Source organism: Balaenoptera borealis (genome assembly GCF_965194805.1).
Source record: "Balaenoptera borealis genome assembly, chromosome: 1".
NCBI classification, from domain to species: Eukaryota; Metazoa; Chordata; class Mammalia; order Artiodactyla; family Balaenopteridae; genus Balaenoptera; species Balaenoptera borealis.
Genome location: NC_138860.1, coordinates 184,229,443 through 184,256,440, shown reverse-complemented (window position 1 = coordinate 184,256,440; position 26,998 = coordinate 184,229,443). Strand labels below are relative to the sequence as shown.

General features: G+C 42.8%; 2 protein-coding genes and 1 pseudogene across 3 annotated transcripts in view; all 3 read left to right on the top strand.

Moving 5' to 3' along the window:
• The first annotated feature begins 3,839 nt into the window (after positions 1 to 3,839).
• LOC309624104 (PRAME family member 8-like) overlaps positions 3,840 to 26,998 on the top strand; it is a 62,582-nt gene continuing 39,423 nt past the window's right edge. Inside the window, exon 1 of the mRNA XM_082381788.1 lies at positions 3,840 to 5,378. The gene's annotated coding sequence lies outside the window, so the exon portion shown is untranslated. The remainder of the gene's footprint in view (positions 5,379 to 26,998) is intronic.
• LOC309624079 (PRAME family member 4-like) lies at positions 5,355 to 12,750 on the top strand. The gene is made up of 4 exons (XM_082381694.1): positions 5,355 to 5,410; positions 6,189 to 6,499; positions 6,952 to 7,524; positions 8,512 to 12,750. The coding sequence occupies exons 2-4, from the start codon at positions 6,213 to 6,215 to the stop codon at positions 9,083 to 9,085; spliced, it is 1,434 nt and encodes a 477-aa protein (XP_082237820.1). The 5' UTR covers positions 5,355 to 5,410; positions 6,189 to 6,212; the 3' UTR covers positions 9,086 to 12,750.
• LOC309610565 (PRAME family member 8 pseudogene) lies at positions 16,090 to 26,879 on the top strand (annotated as a pseudogene). Its single transcript has 3 exons — positions 16,090 to 23,322; positions 23,773 to 24,345; positions 25,356 to 26,879. The product of its transcript is annotated as a PRAME family member 8 pseudogene (transcript).

Genomic DNA, 26,998 nt, shown 5'->3' with positions numbered 1-26,998 from the left:
TGGTCCACAAGAGACCTCCCAGCTCCACGTAATACCAAACGGCGAAAATCTCCCAGAGATCTCCATCTCAACACCAAGACCCAGCTTCACTCAACGACCAGCAAGCTACAGTGCTGGACACCCTATGCCAAACAACTAGCAAGGCAGGAACACAACCCCATCCATTAGCAGAGAGGCTGCCTAAAATCATAATAAGGCCACAGACACCCCAAAACACACCACCAGACGTGGACCTGCCCACCAGAAAGACAATATCCAGCTTCATCCACCAGAACACAGGCACTAGTCCCCTCCAACAGGAAGCCTACAGAACCCACTGAACCAACCTTAGCCACTGGGGACAGACACCAAAAACAATGGGAACTACAAACCAGGAGCCTGCAAAAAGGAGACCCCAAACACAGTAAGTTAAGCAAAATGAGAAGACAGAAAAACACACAGCAGATGAAGGAGCAAGGTAAAAACACACCAGACCTAATAAATGAAGAGGAAATAGGCCGTCTCCCTGAAAAAGAATTCAGAATAATGATAGTAAAGATGATCCAAAATCTTGGAAACAGAATAGACAAAATGCAAGAAACATTTAACAAGGACGTAGAAGACCTAAAGAAGAACCAAGCAATGATGAAAAACACAATAAATGAAATTAAAAATACTCTAGAAGGGATCAATAGCAGAATAACTGAGGCAGAAGAACGGGTAAGTGACCTGGAAGATAAAATAGTGGAAATAACTACTGCAGAGCAGAATAAAGAAAAAAGAATGAAAAGAACTGAGGACAGTCTCAGAGACCTCTGGGACAACATTAAACGCACCAACATTAGAATTATAGGGGTCCCAGAAGAAGAAGAGAAAAAGAAAGGGACTGAGAAAATATTTGAAGAGATTATAGTTGAAAACTTCCCTAATATGGGAAAGGAAATAGTTAATCAAGTCCAGGAAGCACAGAGAGTCCCATACAGGATAAACCCAAGGAGAAACGCGCCAAGACACATGTTAATCAAACTATCAAAAATTAAATACAAAGAAAAAATATTAAAAGCAGCAAGGGGAAAACAACAAATAACACACAAGGGAATCCCCATAAGGTTAACAGCTGATCTTTCAGCAGAAACTCTGCAAGCCAGAAGGGAGTGGCAGGATATACTTAAAGTGATGAAGGAGAAAAACCTACAACCAAGATTACTCTCCCCAGCAAGGATCTCATTCAGATTTGATGGAGAAATTAAAACCTTTAAACCTTTACAGACAAGCAAAAGCTGAGAGAGTTCAGCACCACCAAGCCAGCTTTACAACAAATGCTAAAGGAACTTCTCTGGGCAAGAAACACAAGAGAAGGGAAACACCTACAATAACAAACCCAAAACATTTAAGAAAATGGGAATAGGAACATACATATCGATAATTACCTTAAATGTAAATGGATTAAATGCTCCCACCAAAAGACACAGACTGGCTGAATGGATACAAAAACAAGACCCGTATATATGCTGTCTACAAGAGACCCACTTCAGACCTAGGGACACATACAGACTGAAAGTGAGGGGATGGAAAAAGCTATTCCATGCAAATGGAAATCAAAAGAAAGCTGGAGTAGCAGTTCTCATATCAGACAAAATAGACTTTAAAATAAAGACTATTACAAGAGACAAAGAAGGACACTATATAATGATCAAGAGAGTAGATCTTAAAAGTTCTCACCACAAGAAAAAAATTTGTAACGATGTGACATGATGGATGTTAAGTAAATTTATTGTGATAATCATTTTGCAATATATACATACATCAGATCATTCATTTGTACACATAAAACAAATACAATGTTATATGTCAATTATATTTCAATAAAACTGGAGAAATATTATTCTGGGAAATTATGCCAAAAGGAAGAGAGAAAAAAGAAATGAGAGAGACAAGGGTTTTACCATGAAGAAGACAATAACAAATATTAGTGCTTTTGATTGGTTTAGCTGTATAAACTAAGACAGGCAACTGAGAAGGAGCAGAGAAAGTGTGGCTGTGTCACCCTGTGCTAACCCTCACCATTCAGACCATACCAGGTGTGCTTGGGTGGTGTGTGCAGGATTATATAACAGTAAAACATGGAAAGAAGGGTCATCTAACTTTCTCACTGGTAGGGAAAAACCACTGCTTTCATTTCTGCTAAACTTTTTCCTAGCTCTGCAGTTCTCAAATTGTTGATCTCATGACTCCTTTATTTTCTTAAAATGTATTGAGGATCCCAAAGAGCTTTTGTGTATGTGGGTTTTATCTACAACATTTACAATATTAATTAAAGTGGGAAGATGTTAAAAACTCATTTATTAATTCAATTATGCATAACAACTCCTAACCCATTACAGGTGAATATAAATAATACATTTTTACCAAAAGTAGTTATGTTTTCCAAAATTAAAAAAAAAAAACCCATAGTGTGAAGTGTCACATTTAAAAAATATATAATAGTTTTATTGGGATAAAATTTACATATCGTGCAATCCATCCAATTCAAGCACACAGTTCAGTGCGTTTTAGTATATTCACAGAATTGCAGATATGTCACCACAATCTGAGAACACTTTCGTCACCCCCAAATGAAACTCTGTACCCACTGAGAGTAATGCCCCATTTTCTCACAAACCTTTCAGGTCCTGACAACCACTGATGTACTGTCTGTCCTTATGGATTTCTCCATTTGCACTGACCTTCATGTGAAGTCTGTTAGTCAGTCCTTCCCAACATTTAGGATGTCTGACAATTCAGTGGTGGTGGTGGTGGGGTCCTTCTAAGCCTCTCACCTGAGGGAACCTACAATTGCTCACTGCCTGGAAGTGGGCAGTTTCTTCTCCCTGGCCCAGAACCGGGTTCACTAGCCTAAAAATAAGGAAAAGGGCAGTGACATTTACATTTTCTGTGAAGGTTATTTGAAGAAGTGGATGAAAAGTGCCCACCTTGTGAGTGTTCAACAGAGATGTTTATGATTATCATTGTTAGTAATCTCGCTCTACTGCACCTCATTAATAAAGACAATTGAAAGGCTGGGAGTTAAAATGTCTATTGAGTACAATCCAGCTTACCTCATTTTTATGCAAAGATCATTTATACCTAGGATAGAAATGTAGCGAATGGAATCTTTCCAGCAGATACCAAGATGGAGAACACCCTTCAAAGAATCCCAGCCTTGGTGGCCAGTGGTATATACGAAATGTTTGGGGGCTTCCCTGGTGGTGCAGTGATTGAGAATCTGCCTGCCAATGCAAGGGACACGGGTTCGAGCCCTGGTCTGGGAAGATCCCACATGCCGCGGAGCAGCTAGGCCCGTGAGCCACAATTACTGAGCCTGCGCGTCTGGAGCCTGTGCTCTGCAACAAGAGAGGCCGCGATAGTGAGAGGCCAGCTCAACGTGATGAAGAGTGGCCCCCGCTTGCCGCAACTAGAGAAAGTCCTCATACAGAAACGAAGACCCAACACAGCCATAAATAAATAAATAAATAAATTAATTAATTAATTAATTAAAAAAAAAAGAAATTATATCCTTTTGTAGGGTTACATCATGTCATTGAAAGACTGACATTAATCCTATAATACCTACTATCTCTCCCTATCAGGGAAGACTAGTATAGCATGCTTTATTATCAACTTATCAGCATGTATAAAAAAACACCTCCTATATACATCTTATAACTCATAGTCAACCCTCCCTACCCTCAGTTCCACATCCTCAGATTCAACCAACTGCAGATGGTGTAGGGCTACATTTACTATAGAAAAATATCCACGGGTAAGTGGATCTGAGCAGTTCAAAGGTATGTTGTTCAAGAGTCATCTGTATATAAAAGAATCTCCCTGTGATGCAGCCCAGTGTGGGAGTCATCCCTGAAAGTGACAGACACTTAAACACCAAATAGAGCTTCTGAATTCTGTGAGGGAAATGGGTTGAAATTTGTGAACAGTGCTAAATATGAGGAGAAAAACAGAATTTTATTTCTGAGCTTAATGGCATTGCCTCAGTCAGAACCTGTGTTGAACTTAGCTAAGCTTGAGGAAACAAGAATTATCAAGATATACTTGGAAAGGGGCCAATGGGATGATGGTTTGGTTCCCAAAGCCCCTGGAAAGTGGCTGGGGCTAATTGCCATCTGGGAATCATCCTCTGTGGGAAGAACCTAGAAGAAAATACCTCCTGGTAGCAGCTGCCATGATGAGGACAGGGTTATTTGCAACTGACCCATGTTTACTTTTTCCCTGGCTCCAAGTTCCCAAAAGCCCACAGCGCCACCCTCAGTGGCTCTTAGACTTGGAAATGTCCAAATTCCCAGGGCTGGGTGCCTCACTCCCCACTCACATTCTCAGATTTAGTGTTTTTAAGCCAATTTGCTGAGCTGAGCCCATCTTTCTGGGAAGTAAGGAGCTCAAAGATAACATTGTCTTCCCTTAGTTACTCCCTGTAAATTTCTAGACTCCATCCAGAGAAAAAATTTTAATCTCAAGCCTGCCGAATAGGGAAGAAAACAAACATATTTTACACTGTTTGGGTCATTCACAGGGTCACTTAATGTATACTCAGCTGAATACTCCTCAACCCCCACCCTTACTTCTCATTGTGATTATTACCTGACCACCATCAGAGAAGCCATGACTTAAGCCTGGAGGACCAACACATCCCCAGTTGCATTTCTCTTGCTCCTTGAATCAGTTCATGATCTGCTATGTTACCCACATAACACTTAAATGGCAACTTGACACAAGGACCTTTTTTTGAAATCTTTTTATTGGAGTATAATTGCTTTACAATCGTGTGTTAGTTTCTGCTTTATAACAAAGTGAATCAGCTATACATATACATATATCCCCATATCTCCTCCTTAGGACTTCTTTATATTGGGGCTTTGGGGGGAAAGAAACCACTGTCTTTAGAAAGTTTTTAAAATTCTGGGACATTTTGATTATTTTGATCTGGCTGAAGATCCCCCCAAAATAATGCTTTTGGTATTATTATTCTCATTCAGGAAGAGATTAAACCCTTCCTGTCTCACATCCAGAGCTACAACTGTCCATACTAGTAAAACTCGATCAATGTTTGTGGAGTGAATCAGAAATGATTCCTTGACTCTCTTGCCCCGCCCCTCCCCATTCTTTCTCTTTCTTGAATGGATATCTGATTCAGTCAACTCATCTGAAGAAAGACAAAGATCCAATCAGGATTAACCTGATGGACAGTCTAGAATCTAATTAGGTATAACTTTCTGATTGGAAGATAGTAGTTGAAAAGGGGGATGATGTGATTAGAAAGATCTACAAAAGCCTCAGGTACCAAAGAAGAGATGCAGAATTTTCTTGCTTTGGTGTCACTGCCTGGGTTCTCCAACAGAACTGAGGTCTGAATACCCTGCCAATCACATCAGAGCTGGTAAGTTAACAATCTCAGTTAAGGACACCCAGATCTCATCTATGGTAATCTGGTCTTGAATGATGGCATGCAGCTAGGGATGGCAGGGAGATCTTCCTTTTTCTTCCTTTTCAAAGAATGGATTAAAGGTTTTTGTTTTGCCTTTAAGTGTAGCTTTGCCTTAATACCAAACATTTTGATCTGCACTTTGATGTATATCATTTTTAAATATCTTAACCAACAAGATTTACTTTTGAATGAGAAACATCTATCTATTTGGAATTTTATTTCTTGACATTTAAAATATTTAGTTTGTGCACAAATGACACTCATTTTAAGGGTATCTCCTTAATCTTTCCCAGCCAGGTTAACTGTGGGAACTGAAGATGGAGGCTGTGTTGGTCCACATAACTCTCCTATTCCCATAGTCTTAGGACATTAAGTGATGATCTGAGAGTTTGCCCCAAAAAAAGATTGGGGTCAGCTTTCAGGCTCATGGTACCCACCTCCCAGCAAGACATAATTAAGCAAAGAAATGGATGGAAATGGATAGGCTAGTGGTTGATATTTCCATCTCCATGGTACTTGTGAGACATTTCTTATGGTGCCAGAAGGGGCAGAGCTGTGACTTTGTGCCAACAGAGCCCAGAGTGGAATTTGGATAAATGGAGGCTCTTCCACTGCTGCTGGAGCAGTGACCTTGGCCCTGAATTGGTTCCTCTGAAGGGTAAGGAGACACATGAAGCTCTACTCATGCTTGGCTTGAGAAGGATGACTTATTCCCTGCAAATATTCACAGGATTCCTTTTGGAGCAGAGTCAGCATGAGTGTCTGGAACCCACTCAGACTCTTGGACCTAGCAGCAATGGACCTGCTGAGGGATGAGGCCTCAGCCATCTCCACTTTGGAGTATCTGCCCACCGAGCTCTTCCCACCACTGTTCATTTTGGCTTTCTACGGGAGACACAGTGAGACCCTGAAGGCCATGGTGCAAGCCTGGCCCTTTGTCCGCCTGCCTCTGGGGGGTCTGATGCAGATGCCTCACCGGGGGACCTTACAAGCAGTGTTGGATGGTATTGATGTCCTAGTTGCCCAGCAGGATCGCCCCAGGTGAGTCTGATCCAGGTATCCTGGTAGAGTCCTAGACATCCTTGAGAGGCAGCTGGTGTCATAAGAGTGGGTGGCCAGCTGATGGACTAGAGGCTTCTGATGATGCCAAACGAAGAGGCTCAGAGGCCTTGGCCATTGCTGAGTTCACTTTGGGAAATGCCTTCCAGAAATGTAGGAGTACCTAAGATGAAAGGGCACCTGAAGGAACATGCCCCCACATCTTTCTAGTGATGCTTAAGGTACTAGAAGTGGAGAACCAGGAAGGATGGAAGGGGAAACAAGATGGAGGAAGGTGAGGCAGAGAGGGAAGAAGAGGGCAAGGCAGCAGGTGATGTCAGGAATGTGAAGTAAAAGCACACGTGGGAAGTCTGAGTGTTGCCTAAATTCTGAGACTGTGGTTTCATTATGTGTGGCTCTTAAACCATCGCTGCCAATCTTCTGTTTCCCCACAGGAGGTGCAAGCTGCAGGTTCTGGATTTAAGGAATACTGGACAGTATTTCTGGAGAATGTGGTCTGGATCCAGTTCCCATGTGCACTCAAGCTCAATGATGGCACCAGTGGCTGAGGACAGTTCAAGAACAAAGCAGCCGTTAGCTCTGTTGGAGGTGTATGTAGAACTTCGCCTCAAGGAAAGTAACCTGGATGAATTCCTCATCGACCTTATCAGGTGGGTGGAGCAGAGAAAAGGTTCCATACACCTGTGCTGTAAGAAGTTGAAGATCATTACAATGTCCATGGAAAACATTAAGGAAGTCCTGAGTAGGGTGCAGCTGGACTGTATCCAAGAAGTGCAAGTTAATAGCACCTGGCATCTGTCTACCCTGGTCATGTTTGCTCCTCTCCTGGGCCAGATGAGTAATGTGCAGAGACTCTTTCTCTCCCATGTCTACTTGTCTGCCTTTGAGGAGCAGGAACAGCAGCACATTGTCCAATTTACCTCTCAGTTCCTCAGACTTCACCACCTCCGGGATCTCTATATGGAATCTCCCTCCTTTCTTGAAGGTTGCCTGGACCAAATGCTCAGGTAAGTGTGGCCACACTGGCTGAGTAACAATAAACACAACAATAGAATGTGAATGCATTGTCTCCTTTGCTGCTCTATCTTGAAGTGTGGTATAACATAACCACACAAATCAAGGTAGAGGGCTAAACTGACAGAGAGGCTCTGGAAAAGGACACCATGCTAAAAAGGTCCAGATTAGACCATTCAGATCTATCAGTGGAGGTTTTGTGATTTCTGCCTTAGGAAGAGATATCTATCTTTAATCAGATAACCTAGTAAAATATGTAAGCTGACCTGAACATTTCTAAAGAGAAGCTCTGTGCTCACCCGTTTAGTGACCACAGTGAGCCTGTCTCAAATTCATTTCAGCAGAAGTTGTGTTGTGCTCCAGATAAGGTAATTAACATATGGGAAATGCATGATTCTGGAGAGGATGGTTAAGGAGCTGGAGCCAAAAGGATTAAAAAAAGGGGTAGGTGATTTGCAGGTGATGCAGGGGTATAAGTGAGCCCCTGTAGACTGGAAAACCACAGTTGATGATTTGGGAACTTGTCCAGGTTGGTTTTCTATGCTTATCACCCAGGACTCTCACTTGGCCTGAGATAGAGGTGCTGGGGGCCCAAGCATGGATTGAAGGAACCTGAGCTGAAAACACTTTTTTTCATGTCCCCCAATATTAAAATTCAGTGGTGCCACTTGATTGAAACTCTGTGTAAGACTCTCCGCTGAGCATGTTTTAGTCCATGCCATAATCTTCATTCATCCTCATAAGGAAGTAGAGTAAATTTTATTCTGCTTGACAGATGAGGAAAGAGAGCTTTCAAGATTCTGTGAACTTGACCCAGTCACACAAGGAAGATGAAAGGACTCAGGCTAAAATGAGATTGGGTATCCTGGGTATTGACCTTTATCTGATGGTCAGAACAACCTTGACCTTGGGCTTTTCTCTCACCTGGAGTTCACCTGCCACTCCAGTTTTCAAGACCTAATTCCTTGGTTTCTCTCCAGCTGCCTGAAGACCCCCTTGGACAACCTCTCAATAACCAACTGCCTGCTTACAGAATCAGACTTGACACATCTGTCCCAGTGCCCGAACATCAGTCAGCTAAAAGCCCTGGATCTGAGTGGTGTCACTCTGACCAACTTTAGTCCTGAGCTCCTCCAAGTTCTGCTGGAGAAAGTTGCAGCCACTCTCCAGGAACTGGACTTAGATCTGTGTGGGATCATGGACTCCCAGCTTGAGGCCATCCTGCCTGCCCTGAGCCACTGCTCCCAGCTCAGGACCTTCAGCATGTGTGGGAACCTCCTCTCCATGGCCATCATGGAGAAGCTGCTGCAACATACCTCCGGGCTGCTCAGTTTAAGTCAAGAGCTGTACCCTGCCCCTCGGGAGAGTTACAGCTCTCAGGGAGGTTTCCACCCAGAGAGACTTGTCCAGATTAAGGCTGAGCTGTTGAAGATCCTTAGAGACTTAGGACGTCCCAGAACTATCTGGATTAGCTCCAGCCCCTGTCCTCACTGTGGAGAAAACACATTCTATCATCCCGAGCCTGTTGTATACAGCTATAATACCCCTTCCTAGTTGGTATTCTGCATAGTTCTCTATCAAAAACTTTCTTCTGAGAACTTGGACTCTGAAATCTAGGCAAAGGTGCCTCCTGAAGGGAAAACTGACCCATGGTTTCCAACATCTGATCAATGTGAATGGGGAAAGGAAAGGTGATCCAGCAAGGGTGCAGGATTGCAGGGGGAAATCTTGATTCAGGTAGTTGATGGGACATTCAGGAATATGTGTTTATAGAGTCTGAAATATTGATCTAAATTTCTGGAAGGAAGTTCAGGCTTGAGATGCACATGTTGGAGTTATCCCTGGGTGGATGGCTGTAAATAAATGGTCAGAAATAAAGAGACTCCCAGTGTAAACCGACTGCTGCCCCCCATGATGTATTATTCTGTTTTTGCAGTTTATACCTCAGTAATCTTCAGTTACTGGTAAAAAAAAAAAAAAAAAAAAAAAACCAACCAAAAAAAGGCACTGAGTTGTCTATAATCTGAAACCTTACCATTCCCGCAAATTCTTTATTCTATCTGGGACATCTCTTACCACATTGCTTATTTCTGTGGCTGTTCAGTGGGTTAATACACACAACAAGGGGAACATACTCAGTGGCCAATGAGCCAATAGCATGAAGAGCTCTTGGCAGGGTCCTCACTGCTGACTCAGGCCACGATCCTGGACATGAGTAGTCCTCATTGTTCTCCTGGTGGGTCCTTTAGTCTCAGTTTCTGGTCTTTGTATGTGCTGGGAAAAAGCTTCACTACACAAGGCAATGCCCATGGTTCTGGAAGGTGTTATCTATACAACTAAGCTGAGCCTCTGGTCCTCACCAACCCATGCCTGTCATTGGTGGGTAGTGGTCCTTCTTGAATTAACCTAGTTGTGGCCAGTATAGACATCCAAATTCCTTTTGGCAAAATTTTAAAACCATGTAGGCATGTAACATGTTTTTAGTATTTTTATAGTGTGTTAAAAATTATACCATTTGGGGGGACTAGTTCATGTCAATTAGAGATTGACTTTATTCCCTTAATATCTCCTGATTCTCCCCGTTATGGAAAACGGGCATAGAATGTTTTGACATCAGCATATCAGGATATATAACAAATACCTGTTATGTACCTCATACAACTCATAGTCTGCTGTCCCCATCAACAGTTTCACGTCCTCGGATTCAACCAACTTCAGATGGTTTAGTGCTATATTTACTATTGAAAAATATCTTCATGTAAGTGGACCCAAGCAGTTCAAACCCATGTTTCCAGTGTCAGCTGTATATATAGTTATATATTAGAGGAGAGTTATTATGGGAACGGGCTTACATGGTTCCAGAGGCTGAGAAGTCTCACAGTCTGCTGTCTGTAAGCTAGAGAACCAGCAAAGCTGATGGTATAACTCAGACCAAAGTTTAAGGCTGAAAAACAGTGGAACTGACAGTGTTATTCCAAGTCTGAGGCTGAAGGCTTGAGAACCAGAGGACCCCTGGTGTAAGTTCAGAGTATGAAGGCTGTAGAGCCACAAGCTTCAATGTTCATGGGCAAGAAGAGAGAGAAGGTGAGAATTGGATTTTTTGTTCCATTCAGGCCCCCAAAGGATAGGATTATGCCCACTACATTGGTGAAGGCAGATCTCTTCCTTCAGTCTATGGATTAAAATGCTAACCTCTTCCAGAAACACCCTCCCAGACACACCCAGAATTATTGTTTTACCAGATATCTGGGCATTCCTTCTCCAAGGTGACTCAAAATTAACCATCACAGTCACCCTAAACAAAAGGCACCCAAATGAAGACTCCTCGTTACAAAATCAAAGACTGGTGTTATTGGCTCGGGGGAGGAATAGGGTATAAGGGTGGGAGGACTTTAGGCAAGGGCCTCATTTTCCCCGTAACATGAAGATAATGGCGCACACTCAAGTTACAGGATTTCAGCACGAATCGATGAGACAATGTTAGTTGGTGGCCTGGCACAGGACCTGACATGCAGTAAGAACTCAGCAATAGGGTCTTTCCCTTGTTTTTCCCTCCTGGTGGGCACCCCCACTATCTTCATCCTCTAGTTTACCCTCTATTCCTGACAACGTCAAGGAGAGCAGAATCCAGGGTGTGAAGTGGGACTCAGCTTATACCTGTGGCACCAAAGAATCCTGATTCACCCAGGGTGCTTTAGCAGCCAGTGCAGGGAGGGGGACAGAGAAGAGATTGGATTCATCTCTAGTGATTATTAGGTAGACATTCTGAGCCTCAGAACTTGTAGACACCTACTGGTAGACCAGACCAGAGGATATAAATTAGTTTTGCAAGCAGAATTATATAATTCAGTATTTTTAAAAAATCTTGAAACGGCTATGTGGCTTTTTGGGGGGGCTCTGAAGAGCTTGGGTTCTTTATGTCTTCCATGCAGAAAGAATTCAGTGAGAGGCAAAGTGATAGATAAGAAGTGATTTATTAGGATAGGATGATTGTGAGGCTTACAAGCGGGTGGGCAACAGGGTGCTGCCCTGGAGAACTTAGTGGGTTACAGTTTTATAATCAAAGGAAAAGTGGGGAGGAAGAAAAGACAACCTTCTTCTGCATTCTTGAGTAGACGTCATGCCTCCATCATCAGCTCCTCCTCCAGGTTGGACAGGGGAGTTTTCTTGTCCCTACATGGTCAAGCCTGGACTGTTATGGCACTATGGAAAATTTATTTTAGGTCTCAGTACAATGAGGGTCTTTCACTTTGAAATGCCACCTTTCCATATATTATTGTTTTTCATGTGGGCAGAGAGCATGTCCTAGGGGTCATGAACTTACTGAGCTCACTGGGCAGGATGTGGGTCTCATGCCACCATTTTTTTATTGTTTGGGGGCATGTCTCATGTTTCTGTTGCATGGTTTTGTTGCTAAGCATGCCTGCTTGGTTTTGTGGTCAAGCAAACCTGTTTTCGTAAGTGATCATTAACTTACAGGGGTCCCCCATATATATTTTTTACTTAGTCCCCTAGTGGGATTAACTATTTAATTACCTACGTTGTCCCTTTTCTCTGTCCCTATCAATCTTATATTATGTAAATGCTAGTTGAGTAAATAATTGCACTGTGATTTCTATAAATAATAAAGGTATAAATGTTCTTTAAAAATTATAAAGTATCCTTTATCAAAGATAAGGTGACCATATCTGCGTGGATTTATCTCTGGGCTTTCTATCCTGTTCCACTGATCTATATTTCTGTTTTTGTGATAGTACCATACTGTCTTGATTACTGTAGCTTTGTAGTATAGTCTGAAGTCAGGGAACCTGAGAGTAAACTGATACAGCCACTATGGAGAACTGTATGGAGGTTCCTTAAAAAACTAAAAATAGAACTACCATACGACCCATCAATCCCACTGCTGGGCATATACCCTGAGCAAACCATAATTCAAAAAGAGTCTTATACCACAATGTTCACTGCAGCTCTATTTACAATAGCCTGGACATGGAAGCAACCTAAGTGTCCATCGACAGATGAATGGATGAAGAATATGTGGCACATATATACAATGGAATATTACTCAGCCATAAAAAGAAACAAAATTGAGTTATTTGTAGTGAGGTGGTTGGACCTAGAGTCTGTCATACAGAGTGAAGTAAGTCAGAAAGAGAAAAACAAATACCGTATGCTAACACATATATATGGAATCTAAAAAAAAAAAAAAAAAAAAAGGTCATGAAGGGCCTAGGGGCAAGACGGGAATAAAGACACAGACCTACTAGAGAATGGACTTCAGGACGGGGGAGGGGGAAGGGTAAGCTGTGACAAAGTTAGACAGTGGTAGTGTATATATGGACATATGGACATATAGTAATATACATTACCAAATGTAAAATAGATAGCTAGTGAGAAGAAGCTGCATAGCACAGGGTGATCAGCTCGGTGCTTTGTGACCACCTAGAGGGGTGGGATAAGGAGGGTGGGAGGGTCACGCAAGAGGGAGGGGATATGGGGAATATATGTATACATATAGATGATTCACTTTGTTATACAGCAGAAACTAACACATCATTGTAAAGCAATTATACTCCAATAAAAATGTTAAGAAAAAAATTATAAAGTAAATTTAATACTTTTAAAGAATGAATGTTTACTTTTAGGAAAAGTTTAACTTGATTTGGAGCCTCTAAACAAACGAGACTTTAAAACTGATTTTAAACATTAATGAACAAGAATGGTTTCTTCTTTAAAAAAATTTAGAATAATAAAATTTTAGGGCTGGAAAGTTTACAATTATATTTTTTTGTAGTAGACTTTATTTCTTAGGACAGTTTTAGGTTCATCTTGAAAATGAGCAGGAAGTACAAAGAGTTCCCATTTAACTCCTACCCCACCACATGTACAGCCTTCAGGACTATAAACTTCCCTCACCAGGTTGGTACATTTGTTACATTGATGAACCTACATTGACACATCATTATCACCCAAAGTCCATAGTTTACATTAAGGTTCACTCTTGGCGGTGTAGTTTCTATGGGTTTTGGCAATCATATAATGACATGTATCCATCATCATATCATAGAGAGGAGTTTCACTGCCATAAAAGTCCTATTTGCTCTTTTTCATCCCTCCCTCTCCCCCATTCCCTGGCAACCACTGATCTCTTTTGCTGTCCCCAGAGATTGGTCTTTTCCACAATGTCACATAGTTGGAATCATACGATATGTAGCCTTTTCAGATAGGCTTCTTTGAATTATTAATACAAATTTAAGGTTCCTCCAAGTATTTTCATGGTTTGATAACATACCATTGTCTGAATATACTGCAGTTTATTTATTCATTTACCTACTGAAGGACATCTTAGTTGCTTCCAAGTTTTGGCAATTATGAATAAAGTTGCTATAAGCATCTGTGTGCACATTTGGTGTGGACATAAGATTTAAACTCATTTGGGTAGATACCAGGGAGTGAGATTGCTGGATTGTATGATTAGGGTGTGTATTACAATTATTTACCTTGACAATCTCACCTGTTAGAGATTGTCCCATAAAGGGCAGGTACTGTGTCTCTCACACTGTGGTAGTACAGCTGAACACAAAGCCTGAACTGCATGGTGTGTGGAAATCTTTAACATCAGTTTATAGCCAAATGATACTTTTCACTGAAATGCAGATTTGTGCAAAATCAACATTTTCTGGCTAACAATAACATAGATAAGTTGATATGGAAGAAATAGCAATTGTGGTCTATATATTTGTACGTGTAAATGTACATGAAAGAAAAGTTTTGTTTTCAATACTTTCTTTTGTTTTGCCCAAAGCAATACAAGACACATTCTCAATGTACAACATTCCAATAATACAGATAGAGCAAGCATCTCCACTGAACTTCCTCCTTATCCCAGGCCCCTCTCCAGAGGGCAAAGTTTAGTGTATTTTCCAGACTTCTCTCTGACTTTCTATACATTTATACGTGCATGTAGAAATATCTGGTTTGTCTTCCCTTATAGAGAAGATGTCTTAGTGTGGCTTTGATCATCTTGCTTTTTTCACTTAAGGGTAGGTCTTAATAATCTGTCCTTATTCGTATTAACTTGCATACTGTATTCCATAAAAATGAATGGTCCACAGTTTAACCCTTTGCCTGTTTGTGTAAATTTAGTTTGTTCCATTTTTGTTCTTGTTGTTATTACCAACCATATACTACAAAAATGCTTATGCTCAGGAAAGCTTCTCTTTGATTTCTCAACGTTTTCTTCATCTCTCTAAATTATTCATTTTATCTTATCTTAGATCAATTTCATCAACTTCTGACAGGCTCTCTACTATCTTCCATTTAAAAAAAAAGCAAGAAGGAAGAAAAGAAAATCCTCATATGACTTCATCTCATCCTCCAGTTCTTGTATCCATGGGCTGAACTGCTCTACTTTTATTTTCCAATCTGTGCAATTTCTTTGGAATAATAGATTCTGTGGTTAAAACAAGGTAGTAAATATCTGGACCAGATTCTCTCTCAGGTCTTCCAGCAAGGGAGGAGTCAATGACTCCAAAATTTTATTACAAATGTTAAAGTGAGCAGTGCATTGCCAGGATCTGGGGCAGCATAGTGCAATATTCAAGAGCACTGACAAACAGACGGGACAGAATTCCAGTTCTAACACTTACTGGTGTGTGTCCTTGAAGAAGTTTCTGTCCTTCTCTGAATCTATGTCTTCCCCTATTGAATGGGTACCATGATGATCTCTAACTCAGATACAAACACTGAGCCCAGAACTTATTGCAGAATAAATCCTCCAAAAACGGCAGCAGCTGTTTCTTGACATTCAAAGACCACAGGCATAAATAGCCAGGCCCCAGGGAACGACCCAGCTCTGCAGCAGCATCCAGTAACCTCCCAGCTGGTCCCTCTGCCAAGATGTGTTGGTTTGACTGTGGAACCCAGCACCTTAGGAGCCAAGCCTGGGTGACCCCCTGGAGTTCAGCCCATTGGCTGGCACAAGTCCCCTGGTGGCCAATTTGACACCAATTTACAGGTGGCTATGGCTTCAGGATCAGGGTTTGTGTGATTGGCTCTAACTCATGGGAGCAGATGTGAAAATAAGTCAAAACCTGATTGCCCCCTGCCCCCAGCGATTTTCTATTTCTTCTTGGCAAACATCTGGGGGCTGTTGGTGAACTCGGGTGTGCCAATGCTCAGATAATTCATGCATGAATTTGAAGGCATAGCCGTGTTGACCTGCAAACCCTGTGGGGCTCACTCCGAGGTCCCAGTTCTGGTCAGACATTTCTTGCTGGCACATTTCACGCTCTGGGTCTCTGGTTCCTTGTCTGAAAAGAAATTGTCTCTGAGGTCCCCAGTTCACTGTAGGTTCCAGATATACTCCTGAATCTGGATTTTGTGCTAGATTTTTTTTTTGTTTTTTGAACTAAGGTTCCCATAGTCACTGGAGTAGGAACAACTTGGATACCTGCAGTTTCTGTAGCCCAGGTCCCCAAATCCCACTTTGGGGTCTTCCTACCCTTTGCCCACTGCAGGAGTGGGTGAACAGGTTCCTTCTCTCCCAGCCTCAGGTCAAATTGCCTGGGCATATTCCTACATGAGCCACAAACCCCACAGAACCCAGGGCCAGGCAGGGGGTGAGTGAAGGATTGCAGGCAGGGACCATGGAGACCTGGAGGGCACGGGTCCCCACATCAGGGAAGCTGCTTTGCAGTTCATGCCCAGTGATACCCCTTAGGGATGTGGGTTCAGTGATGCTACATTTTTCTTTTAAGAATTTTTCTTCAAGGGATATTGGGGAGTAAATTATGGTACAAAACTTGATTTTTAACCTCTGGCCACAAATCTCATTTGTTAAAACATTGTCCCAAAACATGTCTGTAAGACACATTTGGCTTTTGGAGTGCCACCCTGCAGCCTCTAATATGGAGAAAAAAATGTCCTGCATAGCATTCTGACCTGACCCACAGTGACCCTGAAGACAACAGAAAAGAAACCACATGACTTTGTTTTTCTGGGCCAGAGATTGACCTTAGTCAGGAGCTTGGCTTTGAACCTGCAGGGCCTATAATCCCCTTTGCACCCCACAGTACTGCAACACCATGGATAAATATAAAGTCCATGGGAGGCATTTGTAAATAGCTCTTGAATAAGAATATGTATGATTATATATATATATTTCAGGTGTTACTCTGTACTTCATCTTTTTTCATTAAATGATGTAATCACCTGAAAAATAACATGGCCCAGCAGACTCTTTACCTTTTTTTCATACCTGCTCCTTTCCCATTCCTCCCAATTTTAAGAAGTCACCGCAAGGCTCTAGGAGGTCCCTCAACCCCTGTTTTACCCTCATGCCCCGCCTTCACTCTAAGAGCAAAGTGCTGCTGATTCTGCCTCCAAGTGTCCCTGAAGTTGTCCCCAAGGTACCTAAAGTGCAAGCCAGGATCTGCCGCCAGGAGCAACCAAGGGTCTCCTGCTGGCATCCCTGCTTCCTTGTTAACTCCCCCAGAACACTATCCAACAGCAGCCAGGGGGGCTGGGAAACACCCATCAGGTTATGTCACAACCCTACTTACAAAATTCCAGCGTCCCCTAACAAGCCCCTGCTTGGGCAGTCTCCCCCCATCACCCCAGCCTCCACTCCCTGGCTGCCACCTAGTTCAAGGTCATGCAATCTCTCTCGCCTCCCTCCTGGAACCCTGCACTGCAGCCAATTCTGGGCCCACAGTGTCCCCTGGTGGCTGGAGATGCAAGATCATTTAGACTGCTGGGCAAGGGGTGAGGCCTGGAGGAAGAAAGGTGAGAGAGGACAAGACAGTAGATTTGGGGAAAGACTTCGAAGAGCAAAAGCTTAGGAGAAGACCAAGAGTGTCAGAGAGGAAAGTCTAACGAGTCCCCTCTGGGATGGCCCTACTCTCTGGGTTATGGAAATGGAGCTGGAACAAGAATGCTGTTGGCCTCAGGATGGGCCTATAGCTCTTCTCCAGGGCCTCCCATCAGACCAGCACCCATGTCTGTGCAGGAGAGGACACTGGACTGTGTCCGGGTCAGTTATCAAGGAACTTTCTGTGTCTTGGACTGAGTCACCTCCTTCCTTATCAGAATATTACACAGAAGGTCAGTGATGCTAACGGGAATGGGGGATGGGAGTTTGGGGATTTGAGACAGCCCCGAGGACAACCTTGCAACCCTCCCCATGTGCCTGATTTTGCAAGATCTGAAGAACTGTGTCCTGAGAACAGGGATGGGAAGAGTTCTGAGGTAGCCTCAGTGAGTGTGCACAGTGAGAACCAGAGATGCTTGAGAGGAAATTCCAGTTATAGAGATGAGGTCTTGTGCTTCTATTCATTAGTTCAGGGGACAGCATTTACTTCCCAAGACCCTTGCGACTTTTGTTGATTTGCTTTTTTGGTGGCATTCCAGGAGGCAGTGTGTGTTCCAAGGGTAAAGCACAATAACGAAAGGGCAGAACAGATGACCTGTTCAGGTACTCCCGAGCTGGCTTGAAGCCAGGGGATGGAACTGAGTCTCTTGAGCCCCACCATTGAGAGACCTCCAGGGGAACTACTCCCCACCGCAGACCCCAAGTTCTCCGCCTGGTTTGCCGTATCCTACAGAAAAACACACTTCGGGTTGACCTGTATCCTGTATTTCTCTACACTCTACCTATTTGCAGGGGACTGCCCATTGCTGACTTCATTCTGGCAAAGAAGACATGCAGATGGCCAACAGGTACTTGAAAAGATGCTCAGCATCACTAATCAGGGAAATGCAAATCACAACCACAAGGAGATATCACCTCACACCTTTTAGAATGGCTGTTATCAAGAGGACAAGAGATAACGAGTGACCGTGAGGGTGTGAAGAAAAAGGAACCCTTGTGTAGCCACTGTGCTGGGAATGTAAGAATGTGCAGACAATGTGGAAAACAGTATGGAGGTACCATAAGATCCAGCAATGTCAGTTCTGGGTATATATATGAAGATAATGAAATCACTTTCTCAAAAAGGTATCTGCAGCCCTACGTTCTCTGCAGCATTATTTACAATAGTCAAGAAAGGGAAACAACCTAAGTGTCCATCAATGAATGATGAAGAAAGTGTGCATATATATGTAATACATATATATTCATATATATATATGAATATTATTCAGGCTTAAAACCATAAAAAAGAAGGAAATCCTGCCATTTTCAACAATATGGACAGATCATTAGGGCATTATGTTAAGTGAAACACGTCAAAGAAAGACTTATGGGGAAATGAATAAAGGCGGTCAAAAGGTACAAACTTCTAGTTATAAAATAAATGTGTCATAGGGATGTAATGTTAGCACAGTGACAAAAAGTAACAATTCTGTATTGTGTACTTGAAAAAAAATGCTAGGAGAGTAGATCTTTAAAGTTCTCACCACAGGAAAAAAATTTAACTACGTGAAGTGATGGATGAGAACTAAACTTATTGTGGTGATAGTTTCACAGTGTATACATATATCAAATCATTATGTTGTACACCGAAAAAGAGGTCAATCATATCTCAATAAAACTGGAAAAATTCTTCTAGGAAAATATGCCAAAAGAAAACTGAAAAAAGAAAAGAGTCAAGGCTTTTACAATGGAAAAGAGAAAAACAAATATTTGCACTTAGGATTGATTTAGCTGTATAAACTTAAAAGAACAAACTGAGAAGGAATAGAGAGAGTGAAGCTGTATCACCCTGTGCTAACCCTCACCACTCAGACCATACCAGGTGTGCTTGGATGGTGTGTACCAGAATAAATAACAGTATAAGAATAAAACAATCTTCCCTTAACTTTCTTCACCAGTAGGGAAAGAACTAATAAGATCATGAAAATCTTCTGATGGATCCTTCCTGAACTGCCTGCACCCTCCTTGCCCAGCCTCAGTGGCTTTCTTCCTGTTCTCAAGTTGGCCAAGCTCTTCACTACATCAGGATTTGCACAATGCACCCATGGCTCCAACATGGTCCCCTCAACTGGCATGTACACTTGCAAACTCTAAGTCAGCCTCCTGAAACTTCTGCTAGGCCCATCTGTGTACATCCTTGTAAAATCCAGCTTTAGGAAGAACCCTGATTAGTCAGTTTTAGAAGAATCCACATCTTTGATACCTGATATTCCAATAATATCTGATCCAAATTCCTCACTCCCCACTCTTGGTATCTGATCACCCTGGACAGCCTTCGGTAGGAATCCTGTTACACTGGTTTAGCCAGATTTCCCCCAGAACTGAAGTCTCTTCATAGTAATTTTCCAGCCACAAAACCCCCTGCTTGTTGGTTGTGAATCCCCAAATGTCTTCATTGTATTGTGAATGGAGACCAGTTCCATACTGGTGTATCTTTTCCTCTGTTGCAATAATCCTGAATAAAATTTGCCTTTACCATATAAACCTGTGTCTGTCTCTGGTTTTCTTTGACACAGCTCCCACAGTTGATTACTGCTCAAGCAAGAAAGCTCCTTCCCAGTATCCTGCAAATTCCCAAATATCCCAGAGATGCTCAACTTCGAGTCTGCCCACCTTTGTACCTTTCCATTTCATCCCTGGAGTTTTCTTCAGAGAATTAGTTACAACCTGCCACTTTAAAACAATGGTCTTTTTGGATCTCATAGAATCTGCAAACCCATAGAAACATCCCCACCTGAGACACTTGCAATTTCCCCATTTCCACTAACATTCAAGTGAAGTCTCTCAGTCAGTCCTTTCCAAAATTTAGGTTGTTTGACAACTCAGGGTTCCTTGGTTCCTTCTGATCCCGTCAACAAAGGGAATCTACCAGTTATTCACTGCATGGCAGTGGGCAGATTCCTCTACTGAGTAAAACCCCAATCCACCAGGTTAAAAATGCAGAAAAATAGCAGTGACCTCTAGATTTTCTGTGAAGGTTATCTGAACTAGTGGATAAAAAGTGCCAGCACCATTGCTCAACCAGTTTGTGTTCAATAAACAGAGATGGTTATGATTATTGTTGCTACAAATCTCACTATACTGCAACTCATTAATAAAGGTGCTTGATGGCCTGGGAGTTAAAAGTCTGTTGAGTACAATTTGGTTTAGCCCAATTTTATGTAAAAGCCATTTATACCCATGGTAGAAATATGGTGAAAAGAATCTTCAGGAAAGATACCAAGATGGAGAACAATCTTCAAATAATCCTTGCCTTGGCAGCCAGTGGTATACAAGAATTGTCTGGGCACCATATTGAATGTGGTGGGGGGAGGCATGGAAAATTCTGGGGGTGGAGGGAGGGTCCAGCTTTCTTTGTGTCCTGAAACTTCAAAAGAATCTCTGTGTGGTGTAGCTGGGATGGAACTCATACCTGAACGTGGCAGATCCTTAAACACCAAATACAGCTTTCTGAATTTTGTTTGGAAGAGGTGTTGGTATTTGTGAACAGTGCTTAATATGAAGAGAAAAACAGAATTTTATTTCTGTGCCCATTGCTATTACCTTGATCAGAATCTGTGCTGAACTTAGTTAAATTTTAGAAAACAGTAATTATCAAAATATACTTGGAAAGGGGACAATGGGACTATAGTTCAGCTTCCAAGACCCCTGGAAAATGGGTGGGGCTATTTGCCATCTGGGAATTATCCTCTGTGGGGGAAAAACCTAAAGGAAAACATCTCTTCTTAGCAGCTGCCCCTGGATGACAGGGTTATTTGTGACTGACCATGTTCATGTCTCCCCCTGGTTCCAAGTTCCCAAAGAGCCCACAGTGCCCACCCTCAGTGGGTCTCAGTCTTGGAAATTTCTGACTTTCCAGGGCTCACAGCCTCTCCCTCTGCTCACATTCTCAGATTAATCTTTTCATGCCTGTTTGCTGTGCTGATACCAACTTTCTGGGAGGAAACACTGTCAAAGATGACACTGCCTCCTCTTAGCCACTCCCTTTTAATTTCTAAACTCCACCCAGAGAACAGCCTTTAAATCTTCTCCCTTCTCAGGAGAAAAAAAAAAAACAACAACTATGTTTTCCACTGTTTGGCTCATTCACATGGTCCCTTTAGGAATGCCCAGCTCCACGCTGCCCAGCCCCACCCTTCTCATTGTGATTTTGACCTGACCTCCTTCAGAGAAGCCTTGACATAAGGCTGGAAAACCAACCACATCCCCAAAAGAACTTCCCTTGCTTCCTGAATAAGCTCATGATCTCCCATGTTTCCGACATAACACCTAAGTGACATTTGATACAGGGATGGATTTATTGTGTTTCCTTTGGGAACAACACCACTGTCTCCATGAAGCTGTTTTTATTCTGGGACATTTTGATAATTGTGATATGGCCAAAGATCCCCCAACACTGATGCTTTAAATTTTTGTTTTTCCTATCCAATATCGCAAATCAATAACTCCTTCCCTGTCTCATACCCACAGGTATAACTATTGGTATTGGTAAAACCCAATCAGTATTTGTGGAGTGAATCAAGGAATGTGCCTTTGACTCCAATACCCCTCCTTCGTTCTTTCTCTTTCCTGAATGAATATCTGATTCAATCCATTCCTCTTGAGATAGACAAAGATCTGATCAGGATTAACCTGATGGACAGTCTGGAATCTAATCAGGTATGCTTTCTGAATGGAAGTTAGTAGTTGGAAAGAAGGAAGTTGTGATTAGAAAGGTCTATAAAACCTTCATGTACCAAAGAAGAGATGCAGAATCCAGTCACCTCCTGGATTTTCCGAGGAGTCTGAGGTCCTAGCACCCCTCCTCCCACAATATCATCAGAGCTGGTGAGTTACATGCCTCAGCTAAGGACATCCTCATCTTACCTATGATCTCTGTGCCTTGAATGGTGGCATGCAGCTTGATATGGTAGGTTTCTTATTTCTTTTCAGATAAACTGATTTAAGATTTTGGTTTTACCTCTAAGTGTAATTTTGCCTTAATCCCAAATACTTTGATTTGTGCTTTGGTTTATATTATTTTTAAATGTCTTAACCAAGCAGATATTCTTTTTAATGAAAAGTATCTCTTTGGAATTTTATTTCTTGACATTTAAAATATTTACTTTGTGCAAATAGCATTCATTTTAGGGGTATCTCCTTCGTCTTTCTCAGCCAAGTTAACTGTGGGAATTGAGGATGGAGGCTGTGCTGGGCCACATGACGCTCCTATTCCCATAGTTTTGGGGCCCTAAGTGATGGTCTGAAAGTTTTCCCCCAAGAAAGAGAAGGGACATTGTTAAGGCTCATGGTACACACTTACCACTGGGACATGAATTAAGCAAAGCAGTGGGTGGAAATGGATGGACTAGTGGTTGCCTTTCCTTTTCGTCGGTGCTTGTGAGATACTTGTTCTGCTGCCAGTAGGGAAAGAGTTATGGCTTTGTGCCCACTGAACCTAGAGTGGAATTGGGGAAAATTGAGGCTCTTCTACCACTGCGCTAAGTCCCTCTGAAGGGTGGGGAGACAATGGAGGCTTGCTCATGCTTGGCATGAAAAGGATGTCTTGTTCTCTGATGGCTTCCACAGGTTTCCTTTTGGAAAAGATCAGAATGAGTATCTGGAATCCACCCAGACTCCTGGACCTGGTGGGAATGAGCCTGCTGAGGGATGAGGCCTTGGCCTTTGCTGCTCTGGAGGATCTACCAACAGAGTTCTTCCCACCACTGTTCATGGAGGCCTTTCATGGGAGACGCAGTGAGACCCTGAAGGCCATGGTGCAAGCCTGGCCCTTTGTCCGCCTACCTCTGGGAGGCCTGATGGAGATGCCTCATGTGGGGACCTTACAAGCAGTGTTGGATGGGCTTGATGTCCTGCTTGCCCAGAAGGATTGCCCCAGGTGAGTCTGCCAGGTAGGCTGGTAGGGTCCTAGACATTGTTGAAGAGACAGCTGGTGTCATAAGAGTAGATAGCCAAGGGATGGACCAGAGGCTTCTGATGATGTCAAGGAAGAAGCTCAGAGGCCTTGGACATTGCTGAGCTCACTTCGGGAAATGCCTTCTGGAAGTGTAGGAGTGCCTAAGATGCAGGGGAGCCTGAAAGAACATGCCCCACAGCCTTCTCGTGATGATTAAAGGTACCAGAAGTAGAAAACCAGAAAGAATGGAAGGGGGAAAGGAGACGGAGGAAAGAAAGGCAGAGAGGGAAGAAGAGGGCAAGGCAGCAGGTGATGTGAGGAATGTGAAGTAAAAGCACATGTGGGAAATGAGTGTTGCCTAAATTCTGAGACTGTGGTTTCATTATGTGTGGATCTTAAACCATCCCTGCCAACCTGCTGTTTCCCCCACAGGAGGTGCAAATGGCGGGTGCTGGATTTAAGGAATACTGGCCAGGACTTCTGGAGCATGTGGTCTGGATCCAATGTCCATGTGTCCTCAAGCTCATCGATGGCACCAGTGGCTAAGGACAGGTCAAGGACAGAGCAGCCCTTGCCTCCCTTGGAGGTGTTTATAGAACTTTGCCTCAATGAAGGGACCATGGATGAATTCTTTATCTACCTCATGCAGTGGGTGGAGAAGAGAAAAGTTTCCATACACCTGTGCTGTAAGAAGCTGAAAATTGTTACCATGTCCATGGAAAATATTATGATGGTCCTGAGTATGGTGCAGCTGGACTGTATCCAGGAGGTACAAGTGAATTGCACCTGGCATCTGTCCACCCTGGCCATGTTTGCTCCTCTCCTGGGCCAGATGGGTAATGTGCAGAGACTCCTTCTCTCCAACATCCATGTGCCTGCACTTGAGGAACAGGAGGACCAGCACATCATCCAAATTACCTCTCAGTTCCTCAGGCTGCACCACCTCCGGGATATCCGTATGGAATCTCCCTCCTTCCTCCAAGGTCGCCTGGACAAGATGCTCAGGTGAGGATGGCACCACTGACCGAGTAACAGAGAACACAACACTAGAATGTCACATGCATTGTTTCCTTTGTTGCTCTATCCTGAAGTGTGGCATCACATAACCACACAAATCAAGGTAGAGGGACAAAGTGCGATAGAGGCTCTGGAAAGGGACACCATGCTAGGAAGCTATAGATTGGAGGGTTCAGATGTATCAGAGTGTTTGTGATTTCTTTCTCAGGAAGAGATGTCTTTGTTCAGGTGACTTTAAAAAAAAAACAGGTAAGAGGGCACTGAAGAGGGGAAACAACTTCAGACCTGAGTATTTCTAGAGAAGCTCTGTGCTCAACCATTTTGTGACCACAGTGAGCTTGTCTCAAATTCCCCATCTGTGAAATGTTGTTTGTGCTCCAGATAAGGTAATTAATATATGGGAAATGCATGATGCTGGTGGTAAGGAATGGGGAGCCAAAAGCAAAATAAAAAGTGGTAGGTGGTTTGCAGATGATGCAGGGATGTAACTGAGCCCCTGCAGACTGGAAACCCCAGTTGATGATGTGGGATCTTGTCCAGGTTGGTTCTCTGTGCATGTCTCCCTCCAGCCTCATCTGGCCCAGAGATATGGGCACCTGGGGCTCAAGTAGTGAGCTAAAGGCACCCTGATTTGAGAGTATTTTTTTGTTTGTTTTGACCCTAAATATGAAAATTCAGTGATGCCCACTCTTGATTGAGACTCTTTGCTAGGCTCTCCTCTGAGCATGTTCTAGCGAATTCCACTATTTTTGTTCATCCACAAAAGGAAGTGGAGCATGTTGTACCCTGCTTGACTGATGAAGAAAGAGAGCTTTCAAGATTCTGTGTACTTATCTCAGCCAAACAAAGAAGATGACAGGAGTCAGGCTAAAATGAGATTGGGCATTCTGGGTATTGATTGTTATCAGATGGTCAAAATGACCTTGGCCTTGGGTAAATCACTTATCTCCCACCTTGAGGTCACCTTCCACCCCAGTTTCCGAGACCTAATTCCTCAGTTTCTCTCCCAGGTGCCTGAAGACTCCCTTGGAGAACCTCGCAATAACTCACTGTCTGATTACAGAATCAGACTTGAAACATCTGTCTCAGTGCCTGAACATCAGTCAGCTAAAGGGCCTGGATCTGAGTGGTGTCACACTGACTGACTTTAGTCCTGAGCTCCTCCAAGTTCTGCTGGAGAAAGTTGCAGCCACGCTCCAGGAACTGGACTTAAATCTGTGTGGAATCATGGACTATCAACTTGAGGCCATCCTGCCTGCCCTGAGCCACTGCTCCCAGCTCAGGACCTTCAGCATGTGTGGGAACCTCCTCTCCATGGCCATCATGGAGAAGCTGCTGCGTCATACTGATGGACTGCCCAGTTTAATTCTAGAGCTGTATCCTGCCCCAAGGGAGAGTTACAGCTCTCAGAGAATTCTACACCTAGGGAGACTTGCCCAGCTTCAGGCTGAGCTGATTGAGATTATGAGGAACTTAGGAAGGCCCAGAACCATCTGGATTAGCTCTAGCCCCTGTCCTCGCTGGGGCAATGAGATATTCTGTCATGAGAAGACCATTATGTACTGCTGTTTTGTCCCTCCCTAGTTGGTTGCCTCTATGAAAAGCTTTCTTCTGGGCACTGGAAACTGAAACCTAGGATATAGGTGCATTGTGAAGAGAACACAGACCTATGGTTTCCGGCATCTGCTCAACGTGAATGTGAAAAGGAAAGGTGATCCAGCAAGGGTACAAGATTGAAGGGGAAAAGTTGACTCAAGGAGTTGATGGGAAATTCAGTGTGTTGGTGCTCCAGGGATGGAGTGGATATAGGGGTGGAGGAACCTTAAGCAAAAGCCTCGGTTACCTTGCAAAAGGAAGATAATGATACAAACCGAGCTCATTAGACATTTGTAAGTTCCAATGAGATAATGCACTTGAGGGCTTGGCCCTGGAGCTAGCATACACTAAGACATAATTAAATGAATCTTTCCCTTCTTTTTCTCTCCTAGTGGAAACCTCAGTATCTACATTCCTCTAGCTTACCCTCTATTCCTTACAACAGGGTGGAGAGCAAACCCAGGGCCTGAAATGGGTCTCACCTTTCACATGTGGACACCGATGAATCATGATTCACTCAAGCTGCTCTATCAGCCAGTGCGGGGAGGAGGAAGGGAGGGCATAGGGGAGATTGGATTCATCTCTAGTGATAGACATTCTGAGCCTTAGGTCTCCTAGGCCACCAGCTGGTAGATCAGAGACAGGAGGATATAAATCAGTTTTGTAAGCAGGACTGTATACGTCAGTACTTTTTAAAAATTTTGCTGTCCTGTTAATACTAGTTGAGTTTAAATATTTGCACATTTATATGAATATTAAATACAGGAAATTTCTTTGAAAATTATAGAGGTAATTTAGTACTTGTAAAGAATGCATGTGGATTTTTAAAAAAATGTTGAACTTCCTTTGGCATCTCAAGACAAATAAGACATGAAAACTGATTTTAAAGATCAATGAATGAGATTTTTTCTCCTTTAAAAATATTTAGAATAATAAAATTTTAGAGCTAGGATTACAATTATATATATTTTTAAAATTTATTTATTTATTTATTTTTGGCTATGTTGGGTCTTCGTTTCTGTGCGAGGGCTTTCTCCAGTTCCAG

What these genes read in the sequence shown, in the direction of transcription:
- LOC309624079 (XM_082381694.1), top strand. Translation starts at nt 6,213, where the DNA reads ATGAGTGTCTGGAACCCACTCAGACTCTTGGACCTAGCAGCAATGGAC. An exon ending in GCCCAGCAGGATCGCCCCAG is followed by an intron (nt 6,500 to 6,951) that starts GTGAGTCTGATC and finishes GTTTCCCCACAG; the next exon opens with GAGGTGCAAGCTGCAGGTTC. An exon ending in TGCCTGGACCAAATGCTCAG is followed by an intron (nt 7,525 to 8,511) that starts GTAAGTGTGGCC and finishes GTTTCTCTCCAG; the next exon opens with CTGCCTGAAGACCCCCTTGG.